The following is an 18039-nucleotide window of genomic DNA, read 5'->3' as shown; positions in this document are numbered from 1 at the left end:
TGCGAATATTCTTTGGATTATCCTCAATACATCTGTTTGCTGGAGATCTGACCCTTTGCCTGGACTATCGCTTACAAACTGCCTTATCCCTGCTATAACTGTTTGCTGGCTATTGACCCTCGCTGTACCAACCTACCCAGAGAAAATAAAGACCTTATTTTCTAAAAAACTTTCGTTGTGGTCTCGCTATTGGATCCCCCATTCTGAGTGCCTGATAGAACAATCTGGTCAGAATAGATCCAGCAAGCCTGACCCCTGCTTTGGAGACGCTGCGACTCCAGGGGCAGCGCCTGCACACTCACGAGGACGAGATTTGCTCCCTGAATCAACAGCACTGACTACAGCCGTGGAAAACTCCAGGGATTCCACACCTCCTCAGCCGCCTGCTCCGGAACCGGCCCGGTCCCACCCAGAACCCCCTCTTCCACCACCTGAATGCTAGGACGGTGAACCCAAGAACTGCGCATCATTTCTGTCCCAGTGCTCCCTCATCTTTGAACTACAGCCATCTACCTTCCCCACCGAACGCTCCAAAGTGGCTTACGTTGTCACCCTACTGTCACCCTCATCTTCTCCTGCCAGGGCTGGTTTCCTCAGACCCTGCATTGACTACCGGGGCTTAAATGACCATAAAGATCACCATAAAGAATCGTTACCCTCTTCCACTCATCTCCTCTGCCTTCTCCTCCCTTCAGAAATGCCAGTATTTTACTAAACTTGACCTCTGCAACGCCTATCACCTGTTCCGCATCTGAGAGGGTGACGAGTGGAAAACGGCCTTCAATACCCCGAGCGGCCACTACGAATATGTTGTTATGCTGTTCGGGTTTACCAACGCACCGGCCATTTTCCAGAACCTAATCAATGACATTCTGAGGGATATGATGAATCACTTCTCCTTTATTTACTCAGACGACATCCTCATCTACTCTGTCACCCCGGAGGATCACATTCTTCATGTCAGGCAAGTCCTCTGTCGCCTCCTGGACAATAGACTGTTTGTCAAGGCCGAGAAGTGTGAGTTTCATCGCTCCTCCATTCAGTTTCTCGGCTTTGTTGTCTCCAGGGGGCAGCTTGAAGTGGACTTGGAAAAGACCTCTACCATTGATACCTGGCCTCCTCCTACCAACCGCAAGGAGCTCCAACGATTCCTGGGGTTCGCCTATTTCTGCTGGAGGTTCATACAGAACTACAGCTCGGTTGCCGCCCCCCTGTCTGCATTAACCTCCAACAAGGTTACCTTCAGCTGGACACCTGCTGCCGAATCCGCCTTCAGGGAGCTGAAGAGACATTTCTCCTCCGCCCCTGTTCTGACCATGCCTGACCCGGAGAAACAGTTCACCCTGGAGGTGGACGCCTCTGACACAGGAGTGGGGGCGGTCCTGTCCCAGCGGGCCGATACCTACAAGGTCCACCGATGTGTGTTTTTCTCTCGCTGTCTCTCTTCCACCGAGAGAAACTACAGCATAGGCAACCGAGAACTTTTGGCCGGTAAATTGGCCTTGAGGAGTGGCGCCACCTGCTGGAAGGGGCTATCACCCCGTTCATAGTCTGGACTGATCACCGTAACCTTGAGTACTTAAGATCAGCCAAGCGACACACCTGCTAACTGCCTGTTCGTCCCCAAAACTGTCCGCCCAAGTCCTGGAATGGGCCAACACTTCCCGACTCGCCTGTCACCCTGGGGTCAGCCACACGCTGGCTCTTCTGGGCCGCCGCATCTGGTGGCCATCCGTCAGACGGCCGCCCCAGGGAGTCCTCCAGCCACTCCAGGTTCCACATCAGCTATGGTCCCACGTGGCACTGGACTTTATAACCGGTCTGCCTATGTCCAAGGCAATGACCGTCGTCTTGACAGTGGTGGACCAGTTTTCCAAATACGGGCACTTCATCGCATTACCTAAACTCCCGTCATCCAAGGAGACGGTGGAACTTTTGGTCCTCCACATCTTCCGTCTACACAGCCTTCCTCTGGAGGTCACCTCGGACCAAGGTCCTCAGTTCACCACCAATTCTGGAGAGCCTTCTGCGCACTCATCAGCGCCAAACCCCAACTCTCCTCCAGATTCCACCTGCCGACCAATGGGCAGACGGAGCGTCTTAATCAAGAACTGGAAAAGAAGCTCCGGTGCCTGGTGGAGAAATCTCCATCCTCCTGGATGGACAACCTCCCGTGGATTTAATATGCATACAATTCATTTCCTGTCTCCTCCACGGGACTATCCCTGTTTGCTTGTTGCCTGGGCTACCAACCTCCCATATTTCCTGAGGAAGAGAAGGAAGTGGAAGTGCCGGTGGCCCAGCTCCTCATTCAGCGGGCCCGACTTACCTGGAATAGGGCCCACACGGCGCTCCTTAAAAGTGTCACAGAAATGAGGAGGTTCGCCGGCCACCGCCGGGGCCCTGCTCCATGCTATACGGTCAGCCAGAAGGTCTGGCTTTCATCTAAAGACATTCCCCTCCGCTCCACCTGCCCCAAACTTACCCCTAGGTTTATTGGTCCCTTCACCATCACCCGTGTCCTAACTCCCTCTGCAGTCAGACTTTGCCTCCCACCTCCCCTACGCTGCATCCATCCGGTGTTTCAATTCTCATGGGGGAAGCCAGTAGTCACTTCCCCACTTAGCCCTCCTGCCAGACCCACTCCACCCCCCCCCCCCATCTCATTGAAGGAGGCCCCATCTACACCGTCCATCGCATCCTGAAGGTACGTCAGCGTGGCCGGGGATGACAGTTCCTAGTGGAGTGGGAGAGGTACGGGCCAGAAGAAAACTCCTGGGTACTTGAACGCCACATCCTCGACCCCTCCTTGATCAGAGACTTTTTAAAGAACACCCTGAAATGGACACTAGGGGCGCCGGGTGTCGCCCGTAGGGGGGGGGTTCTGTTAGGTTTCGTGTTTTTCATGTTCGGTAGTCTGTCTATGTTGTAGCGTTTTCGTGTTTTTGTTACCTCCGTGCACACCATAGTCTCCCTGTCACTTCATTCATTCGTTTCACCTGTTTCACGTCCTGATTGTTTCCCCACCTGATTCCCATTCCCTCTTGTTACCTGTGTATATAAGCCCCTCTGTTGTGCAGTTAGTTGCCAGATGTTATGTGTTTAATCCATACTCTCCAGCGTTTTCATATTGATACCTGTTTTGACCTGTTTCATCCCCGACCATCGAGTTTAGCGTATTCCTTCAGTCTTGTTCTGACGCGTAGTTTTTCTGTTTCTGTTTATCGACTTTCGTTTCTGGATTGTGTTTCTGTTTAATTAGCCCGTTTGTTTTCAACCCATTGCCCGTGACTATTCTTTGGATTATCCTCAATACACCTGTTTGCTAGAGATCTGACCCTTTGCCTGGACTATTGCTTACGATCTGTTTGCTGGCTATTGAGCCTCGCCTGTCTAACCTGCAACTTTATAATAAAGACTTTTAAAGACCCAGGGTTGGATCGAACCAGGCAACCCTCCGACTCCCAGACAACTACTCTTCCAATCATAGATTAAGGATATAACTACTTAACTAGTATCTTGTCATTGTGTGATCAGGGGGGAGTTCAAGATTGCAAACGTTAGAGAACATTGTAAGAACCTCCCAAATACACCGAAAGGCGGAAGTATCTTAGAGGTGAAGGAAACGCATGTAGTCTGACCAATGCTACTGGAACAGGATTAATAAAATTTTGTTCTCGTTTATCTTACTCCAAAAGATAAGTTCAACTGCTGCTCTGTTCTAACAGTTCAACAAAAGGAACTCCAAATGTCCGCCAATAGTGTGGCTCTTTACAATCGCTATCTATGTATGTAGACGTGGACGCGCCTGTGGCCTGTATAGCCTACAATGATACACTTAGTATGTATCTTGTGACGTGGTGTATAGGCGAGTGACTAGGGGGTGCAGGTATCCTAGGTTGTCTATGTCTGTTAGGACTCTAAACTGCTAAGTGTGCAGTGGTGCGAGTCAAGAGGACACAGGTTCAAATTAATACAATTAATTAAACAATGTGCATTGCAGAAATAGAATGACAATGTGTTAGAAGAATTACAAGGTGTAATATGAATGGCTACATGTAATGGTGCACAGGAGGTCGTATTAGCGAGTCTCCCTAAACCATTCCATGTTCCCCTCTATATACCCAGTATGAGAGCCAAATACTAAAAAGCTATATTTGAATGGATTTTGTGTTTTGTATATTTTGTGCTTTGCATATATAAAGGGAACAGATAACTTAATTTGTGCTGTATGCCTATATTGATAATTTGATATAACAATTTACTACTTGATGTGAATGGTTTTCTGCGCATGTGTGAGAATTTAGGCGAAACACGGAACCTTTCTGGCTAGTAAGACAATGCGTGTGCAGCCAAGGAAGCATACAGCTTTTGACCATCGTCCATAGTCTTTGTTATTCATAAATAAGCAAGTCAACTGTTTGATGTGAACTAAAGAATGATGTGCCTGCTGTAAACGTTCAGCGACATGGAAAGTAAAGATCAACGTTTCCACTGGAGTCCATGTGTGAGTACATCATAATTGGATATTGTGGATAACTGTGCTAACTAGGACACGAGTCAGAACTATCCTGCTGCCCGTATTCAATTCGAAGTGGCCTATGAAGTTAAACGAAATTCTGCCATTACACCCAGGGTTTACAGGAAGACAACAAATCATCAAATAAAGAGTCACAAGACAGAGGTAACAACATGGTCCTGCTGATGTTACATTACATTACATTATTGGCATTTGGCAGACGTTCTTATCCAGAGCGACGTACAATTGATTGGACTAAGCAGGAGACAATCCTCCCCTGGAGGGCCCAACGGCTGTACGGATCCTATTGTGGCTACACCGGGATTAGAACCACCAACCTTGCGTGTCCCAGTCATTTACCTTAACCTCTACGCTCCGGGCCGCCCCGCCCCGATGTTATCTCTGTATGCCTAACAAACCTGGTTAACCTTTATAACACAGCTGGATGTTGACTCACAGGTAACTTGCATTACCTGTGTTTTATTTCCAAATGCTGTTTCAAGATCTTTATTCAGCAACCATCTGCTTGATTTGTTGGGTGATGGCCATCTGCTTGATTTGTTTGTTGAAGTTGTTTGTGGTGAAGCTGCTTATGGTGGATTTTCTAGATTGCTGCAATGTTAATGTGACTAGCTAGCTAGTGAGCTTGCTTGTTATGTCCTACCGATTTTTCTGGCCAGATTACCTGTGATCTGAAGTGATCTGACTCTGAGTTCTGGGTTACATCACGCCCACTTCCAAGTACGAGTAACAAGTAATGGTTTCCATATATGAGTAATGCACTACTCGCTCACCCCTACTGAAAACGGTATCTTAAACAAGGGATACAGGAGACCGACCACTTACATTTTTGTTCTCGTTTGTGGTGGGTGAGAATTTCTTTAAAGGGAAAACATTATCCAGTCCTAGCGCTTGGTCTCGTCAAACAGGCATTTTGACAGACAGACCACTTTTTACTGTACTGTCCAGCATGTTATGTTGTAATTATAATCTCCATACGGGCTAAAAAGACAAAGGTTTTGGGGAAGCCTTTCTTTTTAGATGGCAATATAATTTTGTTGATGGGTAACGTGTTATGTTGTTGCTAGATAACGTTGACCAAATTGATGCCATTATGTTCAGTTGTGAGTGGAATCTTCAATAATGCACACCACTCCAGCCAATCAGAAATGAGTATTTAACCGTACAATGGCCTGTTATTCACAACGATCCTGGATAAATGGATATTGGAATTTTTATTTATCTTTTGTATCAGCAGGAAAGTTAATTAAAATACGTATTTTTGAATGAAGTATTCATTCAATTTTAGTTGTTAGTTCATATATGCCTAAAACATCCTCAAGCTAAATTTGGCTAAATAATAGCTAAATAAGAGCCATTGAGTAATTGTTCATTTCATCATCCGACCACCATAGTGGACCACCTGAGCTGATGGAGTAGACCTAGGCAATGTGTGGAAGACAGCAGCGCATGGGAAGGCACCAACAATGGCCAAGAGGCAACAAAGTGAGACTTTGCTTCATCTGAACCTAGAATAGGCTATCCTGATATTTAACAGCCTAATGTAGACTAAGAGTGTTCCAAACAGCACCTGAAACAACAGTTTTTCACTAGCTGGAAAACCTGTAATAAATTTTAATATTAATTTTAAAAACTATATTGTCTATATAAAACAATATGTGTATCTGGATGAAAAATGTTACAGGGAACACTTTTGGCTGAAACTGATTGCGAACAAGACCAATTTTTTATGAGAACTGAAGAAATTAGATTTTACACAAACACACAAAAACCAAACCTGATCTGGAAGCTTCATTTCTTATTTATTTGTCATGAATGATGCACTGTTAGTAACATTGTGAGCTAACTTGGTATTTGGAACACAGTGAGTCTTGGTTACTCAAATTACCCATAGCCTAATACTTAATAGAAGGCCTATGTGTTTCAGGAAACCACACAGACAATGTTCCTTCAACAGGCCTATTCGGGAGGATGTGGTGGAGTTGCACAAGGAGGTTTTGCAGCTCACTAAAGAGAAGCTGCTGCTTGATCAAGAAACTTAGAAACTTAACAACCAGGAGCTGTACAATATCATTCTCAACAATGTGTTTGCTGCAGTTTGTATGTTTATTAATGAAGGCTATCTTACTGCTAATCAAACTGTATGTAATGTATTGTGTTATTTATTATACATTTATTTATTTGATTTAACATAAAATAAATGATAGCCTACTGTCACATGGCTAACTGGGCTATGATTATTTTACTTGAAGCAAGGTGGTGTAGCATAACAATAACCACAAGGAAAGGGGGAACTCTTTAAAAGGCATGTCCATGCCCATTGACTTGCTGCTGTTCTTAATGCCCATGCTCTTCTTCCTCCAATACATGCTCTTCATCAGTGGCAGGATTGTTCTTTGACAGATTGAAAAGAATAACACGCAATGATGATTTTGCAGGCCCTCGCAGGTTCCTCACACAGCTCACTGTGGAGACAGTGGAACCTACGCTTCAGCTGTCCAATGGTCCGCTCTATTATGCTTGTGTGCATTAGGGCGTTGTTGTACCATTCCTGGAATGAAAAAAGTATGCACCATGCACACTGTCTTCAAAATCTCTTCAGAGTCTACTGCCCACCAGGATACAGGAGTCATGGGTGCTCCCAGGCCATGAGGCCACCATATTTGTGATGCTGCAGAGGTGGTGATACGAGTGATACGAGTTTAATTGAGTCGTAATTTTTACAATTCACATATTGGTCTTCATGTGCCCAGGGGTGCCTGGATCCTGATGTGAGTGCCATCTATAATGCTAGAGACATGGGGAAAGCCATGTCTATACAATGTCTTGCTTGGGGCGAGATGGAGATTTCACTGTTCTTCACTGTAAATACATCGCCTACCAGAGTCTGGAAGCTCCGAGCAGCAAAAACCCACAGCGCAATTAAGATGTAATATACACGGTAAGGCATGGTTCCATTGCGTTGTGTGATCGAGTTCACCTTCCAGGTTGTCTGCGATCTCGTAAATAGATTGACGTGTAAATCTATATTCAAGAATAAATGTTTTGTCTGTCATGTAGTCTAGAGGATTTTCTCTATTACGAAAAATTGTTATGCTCACTGTAACCAATATTCCACCTCACCTTCTAGGTCCAAGGGCCCCTGGTAATTCACCATCACACAGCATCTATTTGATACTGCCCACAATGGGAAGAGGAATTGGTGAATCCCAGGAAGGTACTCTTTGACTCTCTCAGCTTAAACACGGAGTCGGGCAATGGCTTGGTTTCCTCCTTAGTGAACTGACCTCTCCTTTTGAATGGTAGAATGATGAGCTTGGCACCAAAATCCTCCAGCAGTTCCTGAATTAGAAAGCCTTTATCTGCCATAACTTCATCACCTGGATCCAGTAGACCCAAAAAAAAAAAAACACTGCCTGGTTATTTGCTTGTCAGAGATCGATCCTGTGAACAAAATGTGATTGCTCGACAGAGTGCAACTCCAATTAATGCCTTGAATATTGTGTGGCCCTTGTATGTGGAGTATGTAATGTAATGGTGCAAAGTAATGGTTTCTGGGCTCTCACAACGGAATTCTGTGAAATCTAGTGCCACTCTGACATTTGGGCAGAATGCTCTGAACTTATCTGGGATTGTCCTCCTGACCTGGCATCCAGAGTGGCATTGACTCCAAAACAAGGTACAGGTAATTAGCCCAGGTGATAATGATGCAACTTACCGTGGAAGTGCACTTCAAAGATTTCAGCCAACACCTTCTCTCTCAAACCAGTGACCACACAAAGATAATACAGGAAAAACTAATCAATCAGCTTCCATGTTGGGCTTGGTTTGGCATCATCTTTGACTGCCTCCATGCCAACTCTCCACACCTATGACCAGTACAGCTGCAGCTTGAATGCTGAAGGCCCAATAGATCCCCAAAACACCATGAAGCCACGCTCAGAAGGAAACATTGTAAAATTGTGAAATTCTCATCAGATACACACCAGCTGTTGATTCGTGGCCAACAAGTGAAAGGCGTTGCACCTGCTCATCCAACTCCTTAATCTTCTCAAGGGCATCAACAAGTGCACCTGGTGAAAAATGGAACACAAAATCTAAAATGAATTTAATCATAACTATAATATTAGAACCACAATGAACATAGTGTATTTAACTCTGGATTGAATCCTATCTTTGCAAGATGCAAAGGGTCAATTGTACTAGGACTTTTAATACATGAGCAATTGCAAAAATATAGCATTTGTTTAATAACGGCAATGTCTGACATTGTTTCACAAAATAGACTACATTTATCAACTTAGATTAATGTTTTATTTTTGTTGGGTGATGCATATAATGTAAGCTAAGGTAAGCTCATGTGCATAAATGGACAAAGGCATCAGTGTAAACTGTACCCTACTCTGATCTGTAAACCAAACGGATTTCTCACTTTTACATTACTTGACTATAAAAAATAGAAGATATATTCTACATTATCTAATAAACTAACATAAACTCACCGCTTCCACCAGAGGTTAATGTCCGTACAATGGTAGTTTTTCTCATAATGAATGTGGTTCATGATTATGGTTGCTTATTGCTTAAGACCGTGTTAGCTCATGATGGTCTGATACAGGCTGAGCCATATATAAGCCTGCCCGGTTCGTAGTCTCATTAGCAACAGCTTCCCCACCACAGTTAAATGCTGAAATGGATCACGTATGTGACTCGTACCAAGTTTTTATGAATATTAATAATAACATGAATAAATTACAAACCAGCTTTGTTGTATTCTTAGCACTTGAAACTGTACTTCTCTGTAGGGTCTTTCAGCGCACTTGTCCCTGGTTATGGGTGTGCACTTTGTTTTACATTGCTCTGGATAACAGCGTCTGCCAAATACCTGTAATACAATGTAATGTAACAATTCATCACCATGAACAATGGACACAATGATTTTGCAGGTAATAATATAATAACAATATAAGATAAGAATATAATTAACAATTCTGTCCAGGAGGTGGCACCGTTCCTGGTTCGAATCCCCGTTGGCCGGGGCCTCTCTGTGTGGAGTTTGCATGTTCTCCCCGTGATTGCGTGGGTTTCCTCCGGGTACTCCGGTTTCCTCCCACAGTCCAAAGACATGCAGGGGTAAGCTGATTGGAGAGTCTAAATTGCCCATAGGTATGAATGTGTGAGTGAATGGTGCGTGTGCCCTGTGATGGACAGGCAACCTGTCCAGGGTTTATTCCTACCTTTTGCCCAATGTATGCTGGGATAGGCTCCAGCCCCCCTGCGACCCTGTTCAGGATAAGCGGGTTAGGATAATGAATGAATGAATGAATTCTGTCCAGGGAACCCAGCATAGCTAGTTGAGTCAATCACAGCTGCATACTCGTTCATTGGCGCTTGTGCCTGTGTAGCAGGGGCATGCAGTGTGATGTAAAAACATGCAAACAAAATTGTAATTAAATAAATCCTTCTGTGGGCCTCAGAAAAAAACGGTCGCTGGACAGTAATTTGTTAATTGTGAAAAATACGGTCCAGAATAATATTATTTGGGCAGGGTAAATTCGTAGTTTTGAATGGACTTCAATGGAGAAATGTTTTTTTTTGGCACCAGAGGCTTACAAAACTGCAATACCTCGAGTAACCACTGGAGCTTGCGAGCTTGCGAGCTTCTCCGAGAACGGCAATCCTTGGACCCCTGTGTTTTACGTTCTTATACACTCTATGGTTTCACGACATCAGCTTGCGTCATCTCTGTTGGCCAAAGTGCGTCATCTCCGCTGGCCACAGTTAAACGCCGTTCGCGGGGCTACACTCTATATGGGTTAGACGTGAATGATAGGCTGTCTAGCGTCCTCACCCATCCTACAGTCAGATGCCTCTCACTGGCATGGCAGCCTCGGCGTTTTTAGCAAGGACTGTTCGTTCCTTGTGTGTGACACTACGAGTTTCATCGCAGGTATACAAATTCACTGTAGCAGTATTTTTTGGGGGATGTTCCGTGTCAGAGAAACGGGTTGAGGCTTAGATTACATGGCCAGGCGAATTAAATGCCTTCAATTGAGAACCATGAACCAACCACTGGATTCTTTCATTATAGTTAGCAAGCTAAGTTGCACGTTGCCTTTTTTTCTTCATGTGAAAATATTAAATTACATTTAGCTATAATAAACGGAAAATTTAACTAAGCATTTTTCAAACCAGTTCATGGGCGAAGGCGCAAGTTGGATTGCTTCTGGGCACAGCCTACCATGTTACGATGAAGATAACTAGCCTAACGTTAGAGACGCGATGTGGCAACATGCTAGCTAGCTACTTCGCTACAAACAAATATGTTATAGCCATTATTATTTGTTCGAAAGCTCAGTCAACATTAAGCTTATCTCCACCTAAATATAGCTATTAGTAAATATTCAGCAGGTAACGCTATAATTTAATTGGGCGTTGGGAAGTTGCCACGACCTTGATCCCGAATATTTGGATAACGTAAGCTTTGATCTTTCGATAGCTAGACGTTTGGCTTAGCACTCTTCAATTACGTTAGGACTAGACTTCTAAAAGGGAAGTCATTTGGCTCTCGTGGCTAGGGAATACCAGCGTGATTTTTATTTGATTTATTTATTTATTATTATTTTCAGGTCACAGGAAAACCTCAGGCAGTCAAGAGTTACCGAAGGTACAACGTCACGTTACATTGGGTGGTACATTTGACATTTCGGATTCCCTAGAATTCATACAGAAAATGACTTTGCAGAAAGAATGTTTCAGGTTAATGCTTGCAACTGAAGTGTTCTTTCTGGATGGACTAAAGCAAGGGTAGTTTTATCACATCTATGTTATGCTTGCTCCCCATAAGTCTCCTTGTTTATTACATAACTCTTAGTCATTGTCTGTCTGTTGTATTATGAGGGTATTTTGTGCCAAAAATAAATTAACCTGATTATATATTTATGAATGGGATAGGCAGGTGTTTACAATATTTGCAATATCTGTAGTGTACCAGCATTGTTGGTTATGGGTGACAGAATATATCTAATACATATTTATTTGTGTACATTAAGTAATCAACTCAGCATTGTGTGCCTTTATTTTGCTTACTCAAACAGGAACAGACTCCCCTGCATAAGTCCTGCTGCATGTGTGCACACAGGGGTTTCTCAGAACACTGCTATTCCAAATGTAAGTTATGCTGGCTACAGCACCATTTGTCATTCAGTCGCTGTATGTCACGCTGCCTTATAAGTGATTCATTATTCTTTCCCTGGGTGGCTTGTTAACTTCTGCTCAACTCATTTTCAGTGACTATATAGCATACACATTTTTTAAACGCTCATTATTTAGTGACTATGTACTATGTTGTCTTAAAAACCACACATTGTTCAGACAAAATTCTGCATGTTGACCCCTGCTGCTATAACCCAGGTTGTGTTTGTGTTAGATAACTGTTACAGATGAGCCAGACACTCTGTACCAGACAGTGGCCGTGCTGGTGAAGGGCCACGACCGTGCTGTTCTGGACAGCTATGAGTTCTTCGCCACATTGGCTGCACAGGAGCTGGGCATTAACATTGGCAAAGTGTAAGTGCCCCTGAACACTGTCTGCCAGAACAGTGGAACTGGGTGCTTTTCAGCCCTGTCTCCCATGTTACAGGAAATCCTGAATGTGCCCTTGAGCCCTATCATCCAGGTTAGATTAAGTATGGGACTTTGAGCCCTATTACAGGAGAGTGGAAGTAACTGTCCTTGAGACCTATTTCCCAGCAGCAGAGAAGTGCCTGTGAGCTTGTCCATGAGAGAGAAGCATACTTGTCAACTGAGTGGGGAAAAAATGGCAAATTACAGAACTTGTCTTCCTAGTCCCTTTCACTTGCTAAAACAATGAATGGTACAGTGTATAAAATTATATTGGATCTTTTAGGCTCATGATTGCTTAGCAAAGATCTTTGTATCCCCAGAATAAAGGGCTTCCAGTGCTTTGGTAAAGAGTGCTTTCTGGCTGTGGGGTGCTCCTTTATTGCCCTCTTAAATGATTACATGAATGGCGGAATTTATTTCAGAAGCGAACCAAAAAAGACCATTGAGAGAATGACCCTCCTCAAGTCTGTTCATATCTACAAGAAGCACAGAGTTCAGTACGAGATGAGGACCCACTATAGGTGCATAGAGGTGAGACTCCTCCTCCTCCTCCTCCTCCATGTCCCTCCCAGGAGGAGACATTACATTACTTTAATGGCACTTGGCAGACGCTCTTATCCAGAGTGACGTACAGTTGATTAGACTAAGCAGGGGACAATCCTCTCCTGGAGCAATGCAGGTTTTTAAGGGCCTTGCTCAAGGGCCCAACGGCTCTGCGGATTTCATTCTGGCTACAACGGGATTCGAACCATCGACCTTGCAAGTCGCAGTCATGTACCTTAACCACTACGTTACAGGCCACCCTAGGGACCACATTTCAATCCTGTTGAGCCGGCTACAGTCAGCTCCAGAATCAATGGCACCCTAGAAAAAAGATTGCATATAATAGACAACACGGGTCTTAAGCTACACTCAGTGACCTCTTTATTAGGTAGACCTGTATACCAGCTTATTCATGCAAATAATCAGCAAATCCTGTGCCACCAACTAAATGCATACAAGCATGCAGACATGGCCAAGAGACTCAGCTGTTATTTTTTTTAGTTTACATTATTTTGTGCATATTTATCAAGGGTGACGATGTCTGCTAATCTGGTATCTTTTTTTGGTTCACACCAGCTAAATTTAGTGTAGCTAATTGCTGTTGTATGGCCGTTTTCTACTTTTTCATGGAACCACACCACATTTCATCTCTGCGGTCCATCATCTGAGCTGCACAGCTGCTCTGCCGCCTGTGCAGATACCGTACTCCCTCCTGCCCTTTCAGATACTGTCAGGATTACATTCTGGATTGTGGTGCATGTTACTGGCCTTGGAGCCTGATTTCTCAGTGGCATTCAGCCATGTGTAGGTCTGTGACAAATGTGTTGACTTTCTACATAAACGGCTCTCTTCTCTTCATGCCAGCCAAACGTTTTTCGTGGTTGTAGAAAATTAGTTTGGAGAAAGTTGTGAAATAGTTTATTAGTCTTCTGTCTTTGTAGCTGGCACGTCTGACAGGCTCCACAGCTAAGGTGTACCTAGAATATATTCAGCGGAATCTGCCGGAAGGAGTGGCCATGGCAGTAACCAAGGTAAGTGTCTCCAAGAGCTTGATCTACTTTCCATACCGTAACCTAGCTTGTTCAGCTTGGCTGTAAGTGCTTGGTGGGTTTGAGGTGTGTTTGGTGGATCCGTCACTGAAGAAGCACTACTATTCCCCATTTTCACTATGTTCTCTATGTTGGTAGGTGATAGAATTGACTCGGCACCATCAGTACTGTAGAAAAACATTATTAGTATTATTTGACTGGCTACTGAAGTATCGGTTCTTGTGAAATCCCTACTCTGAAACGTATGATGTCAACCAGTGTTTCTTATCATGCAACAGTTTACAAGCTAGCACAGACGTGTCAGAGGAGGACACTTTAGGGGGGTTTGTCTGATGGACTTATGGGCTCCCAATCAGCGGCAGGGGTTTCTGGTGCACAATTAAATTAGCAAAACCTTTTTTTTAAATTTGGAAAAATTAAGCGCAAAGTCACACTACTACTCTGTCTACCAGCAGCCTATTCTTCTTCCTCAGGCAGTGTTCTACAGGCTAGGTTCAGCAAGTAGCCTATTGCTGAATATTTTGGTAATAGTGTTTTTTTTTTTTATGTTGCCATTTTCATGCAATCACCCCTTGCATGTAATGCCTTGGAAATATTACATGGTGAAAACTATAGACAAACTAAAAACTGTATGTTGTCTTTTATGCAACCATAAATTCATGAAGTCATTTTTTGTTGTTGTTTTTTTGCCATCCCCAAGTTTTCTTGAAACGTTATTTAGTTATCTAATGAATGTGCTTACTGAATTGTATTGTTTTGGTGGTGTTCCAGCCTATTGGAGCATGCTTTCACCAGTTATCCAAACCATGAAAATGCTGAAAATGCCCATCCATATTAAGTTATCAACAGAAAAATGTGTGGGTGTGGTTTTACCTACATAGGTGGGGGGTGGGCCTTGGACAGGAGGACAGAGAGAGAGGGGGTTAGTTGGGTTGGGATATTTTCTGTTAACCGTACGCCACATCATGTTTTCGTTTTGTTTGTTTGAATAAGTTTCATCACGTTTAATATCGTTTGACTTCGATCGTAATAAACACCATAAACTTTACTTTCGACTGGACATGAATTCAATGGAACGAGTGAGACGGCAACGAGCCATGCTAAGCCTCTCGGCGACCTTTGTTTGATCAAAAAGTCGCTACACACACCTTCAATTGCTGGTTACGCGCAGAGAGTGAATTGAGTAGATGTTTAAATATTCATTATAAAATGAAAATAATATAAAGATGGATCTTGCCAGGAATTTGGAACCTGACTTGGAATTCCAACATTCATTGTAAACAATGTGGTTTGAAATAATTTGCGAGCTTTGCATGAAGATTATTCTGTGTTCTTGCCAGTACAAAAGGTTTCTGACCTTTCAAAATGTTTTCTAAAATTTAACAGGCCCCTTCTATAGAAACACAACTGCTATTTATACACTTATACTTGATTAGAAACCATTCTGCAGAGTCAATGATGGAATACTTATGGGTTTGCAATATTATTTCCATTCCCATTGGAATTTTCCATTTTGTATCGACTGGCTCCAGGCTCAAAACAACACTAGTGCTCTACCTCAGTTTTCTCTGTTATATTTAAGTACTTAAGTAGTCTAAAGTAGACTAATGAAAATAAGTCTTGTTGCCACACTGCCTTGAGAAGGCTTGAGCTGAACTGTCAAGTTGGCTGCCCAAAGAAGAAATGAATAAGCCCTGTTCAACAAATAAATTAGACAAAAGGCCAGCTGTATAGGTTTCTGATCTTATTTGTCCCGAGACCATAATTGGCCTTTTTCTTTCACAATGTTAACAGCATTGAAACATGACCATACCCTTTGATCAAACCAGACTGTGCACATACTTTGTCTGGATAATACTTGGAGGAACATGGGAGTCTACCTGTTCTGGTAATGAAAATTGACTTCAACTAAAGCTAAGCTCTAAGATGATGCTAATTGATAAATGTACTACCTAACATTCAGTACAGTAACAGTTTGTGATCCCTGATCCAAAAGAGAAAATGAAAGCAATATCCCCTTTGGGATCAGGGATCTCATGCTCAGGTCTTGGAAGGCCGCAGTATCTTCTGTGTTTGGTGTTTCAGCATGCAAGTACTTTAAGTAACTGATTGGATAAATGAGTAACTGATTGTTTCCAAGGGCTACATTTAGCTGTTTATCACCTCACAATTGTTGTTTGCATCCTCCAAATCAGTATGTTTTCAGTGCTTTAAATAAAATAAAATAAAAGGTTTTACCCTTGTATGTTGGCATGGGTAACAGATGCAAGTGAATGATATATTCTGTTGACACCATTTGTTCAATCTGTGTTCACCTGTCTAGACTGAGCTATTGAAGATTCCAGAGCACATCAAGCAACCCATGTGGGACTCCCCAGGTGGAACAGACCAGCCAAAGACAACTGAGCAGTGTGAAGTAAATGCACCCTCTGGATGAACGATTGACCGCTGATTTCCACACCGATTTCCTGATTTTGCTGAATGTGGGCGTCCCGAAACTACTGTGTCCTCAATATGTTCTGTCTTCTAAACCTACTGCAGACTAGTATGGCGCAATAAAATAGAAGTCTGTCCTTGTAATAAAAATATAACAACTGGGGTCCTTGTGTGTCTTTACCACCTTGTGTGTCTTTACCACCTTTCTGCCTGTAGGAAAGTCAAGCTGTCATTCTCTGTTACTTTTGGGAGAAGGGGAATTTGTACTGCTGTGATTTTTACGTTCTTAAGCATGTAATTAAGAAAATTATTTTTTTTAAGCGATTTTTAGGGCTTGCTTTTTTGTGAAATTGAATGCATTAAGGTATTCTAAAGGCATGTCAATAAATGCCTTTTGCAGCCAAGGAGGGGTAAAAAAATGTATGACTAGCCTATTCACCGAGTTACCCAGCAGTACAGTATAAACGCATCAACTATGGAGCTAGACTGGTAGTTCCTATAATTTTTCTACTTGCTGTTCATGAGGTAATGCACCTTAATGCACATGCAGCTCAATTTCTTTTTCCATTTCACAAGAAATTGTCAGTCATTTTATATACAGTACTATATGCTATGTGATGCACATATTTTATATTACAAATATGAAATCTTTATTTTCTATGTTACGACTGATTTATGCCTGATCTATGGCCTCCTGAGCAGCAGCCACATACTCATACCTTGAACCATTTTAGAATCTCCAATGAACCTGACCTGCATGTCTTAGCCAGAGGCCAAGCACAGGGAGAATAAGGGCCCAGGCTGGGATTTGAACCCAGGACCTCCTAGCTGAGAGGCAACAGTGCTACCCACTTGCATGGCTGTCTAAAAATAAAAAACTACTGTTTGACTTAATATTTTGGAAGGATGAATGAGTACTGATTATAATATCTCTGCAGTTTTAAAACTAAAGTGTAGTTATTGAAATGAAAAATCAACACACAATTCAAGTAGTTTTTTTTATTGAAATCAGTCTGTCTTTATTAAAGAATATGCAGTCAAAGCTTCCTTTTTAAAATGTGTCCTTGAAGTATAATTCAGGGCCCCTGAAGTATAATTACAAATCTCATTGATGCTGTACTGATTATATCATGGTTTCAAACATACATGCACATTCTTGCCATGCTTTTATAGTCCACTGATGATGCTAACTTACTGAATCAAAATGACTCAGATAGAGTACCTGAAAATTAAATGTGTTACCTTTTTTGTATAATATACTTTTGTCACAGTCAACTCACATCTGGTAACCAATGCCAGACAGTTATTGCATAATTCCATTTCTGTATGCCATCTTTTCTTTTGAGAATATGCTTTTTTTTTACTAGTACATACTAATTGACTAATTCTTATTTCACCTCAGATAAGATCTGTTAAATGACAAGAAGGCCACACCCACCTTTGGTAATTCCAAGTTTGTGTGTTTTTTTAAAATATACTGTAAATGTTAATACCTGTTTATAAGGTTTTATAATTTGAAGATTTAAGTTAGGTGTGAAATATATTCAATTCCAAATAGAACATGGCAGCAACTGCCCATTGTAAATGACAGAGAAAATAGAATCTTTCAATTTTGAATATTTCTCATGACTAATAAATTGCCATTTGTGTCCCACTGATATTAAATGTACAAATATGCATGTGAAGGAAAAAACATTTTACACGTAAGTAAAGTGTCCTGTACAACAATTACATATACGTTTCAAATAAATATTACAAACATAAACATTAAATAAATGTACCTACAGCATCTAGAAAACAGCATTTTTGCATGTCCCAGCCCACTACAGTGCATCCGGAAAGTAT

General features: G+C 42.5%; 1 protein-coding gene across 1 annotated transcript; it reads left to right on the top strand.

Moving 5' to 3' along the window:
* The first annotated feature begins 10278 nt into the window (after nt 1-10278).
* On the top strand, nt 10279-16357 carry mrps10 (mitochondrial ribosomal protein S10). Its single transcript, XM_061242483.1, has 7 exons — nt 10279-10490; nt 11170-11207; nt 11638-11710; nt 11970-12109; nt 12589-12697; nt 13651-13740; nt 16082-16357. Exons 1-7 carry the CDS (start codon nt 10407-10409, stop codon nt 16193-16195), a joined length of 648 nt encoding a protein of 215 aa, XP_061098467.1. The 5' UTR covers nt 10279-10406; the 3' UTR covers nt 16196-16357.
* Nucleotides 16358-18039: the final 1682 nt, after the last annotated feature.

The sequence above is a fragment of the Conger conger genome, chromosome 5 (genome assembly GCF_963514075.1).
Source record: "Conger conger chromosome 5, fConCon1.1, whole genome shotgun sequence".
Taxonomy (NCBI): Eukaryota; Metazoa; Chordata; class Actinopteri; order Anguilliformes; family Congridae; genus Conger; species Conger conger.
This window is presented reverse-complemented; position numbering and strand designations above follow the sequence as displayed.

What these genes read in the sequence shown, in the direction of transcription:
- mrps10 (XM_061242483.1), top strand. Translation starts at nt 10,407, where the DNA reads ATGCCTCTCACTGGCATGGCAGCCTCGGCGTTTTTAGCAAGGACTGTT. An exon ending in CACTACGAGTTTCATCGCAG is followed by an intron (nt 10,491 to 11,169) that starts GTATACAAATTC and finishes TATTATTTTCAG; the next exon opens with GTCACAGGAAAACCTCAGGC. An exon ending in AGAACACTGCTATTCCAAAT is followed by an intron (nt 11,711 to 11,969) that starts GTAAGTTATGCT and finishes TGTTTGTGTTAG; the next exon opens with ATAACTGTTACAGATGAGCC.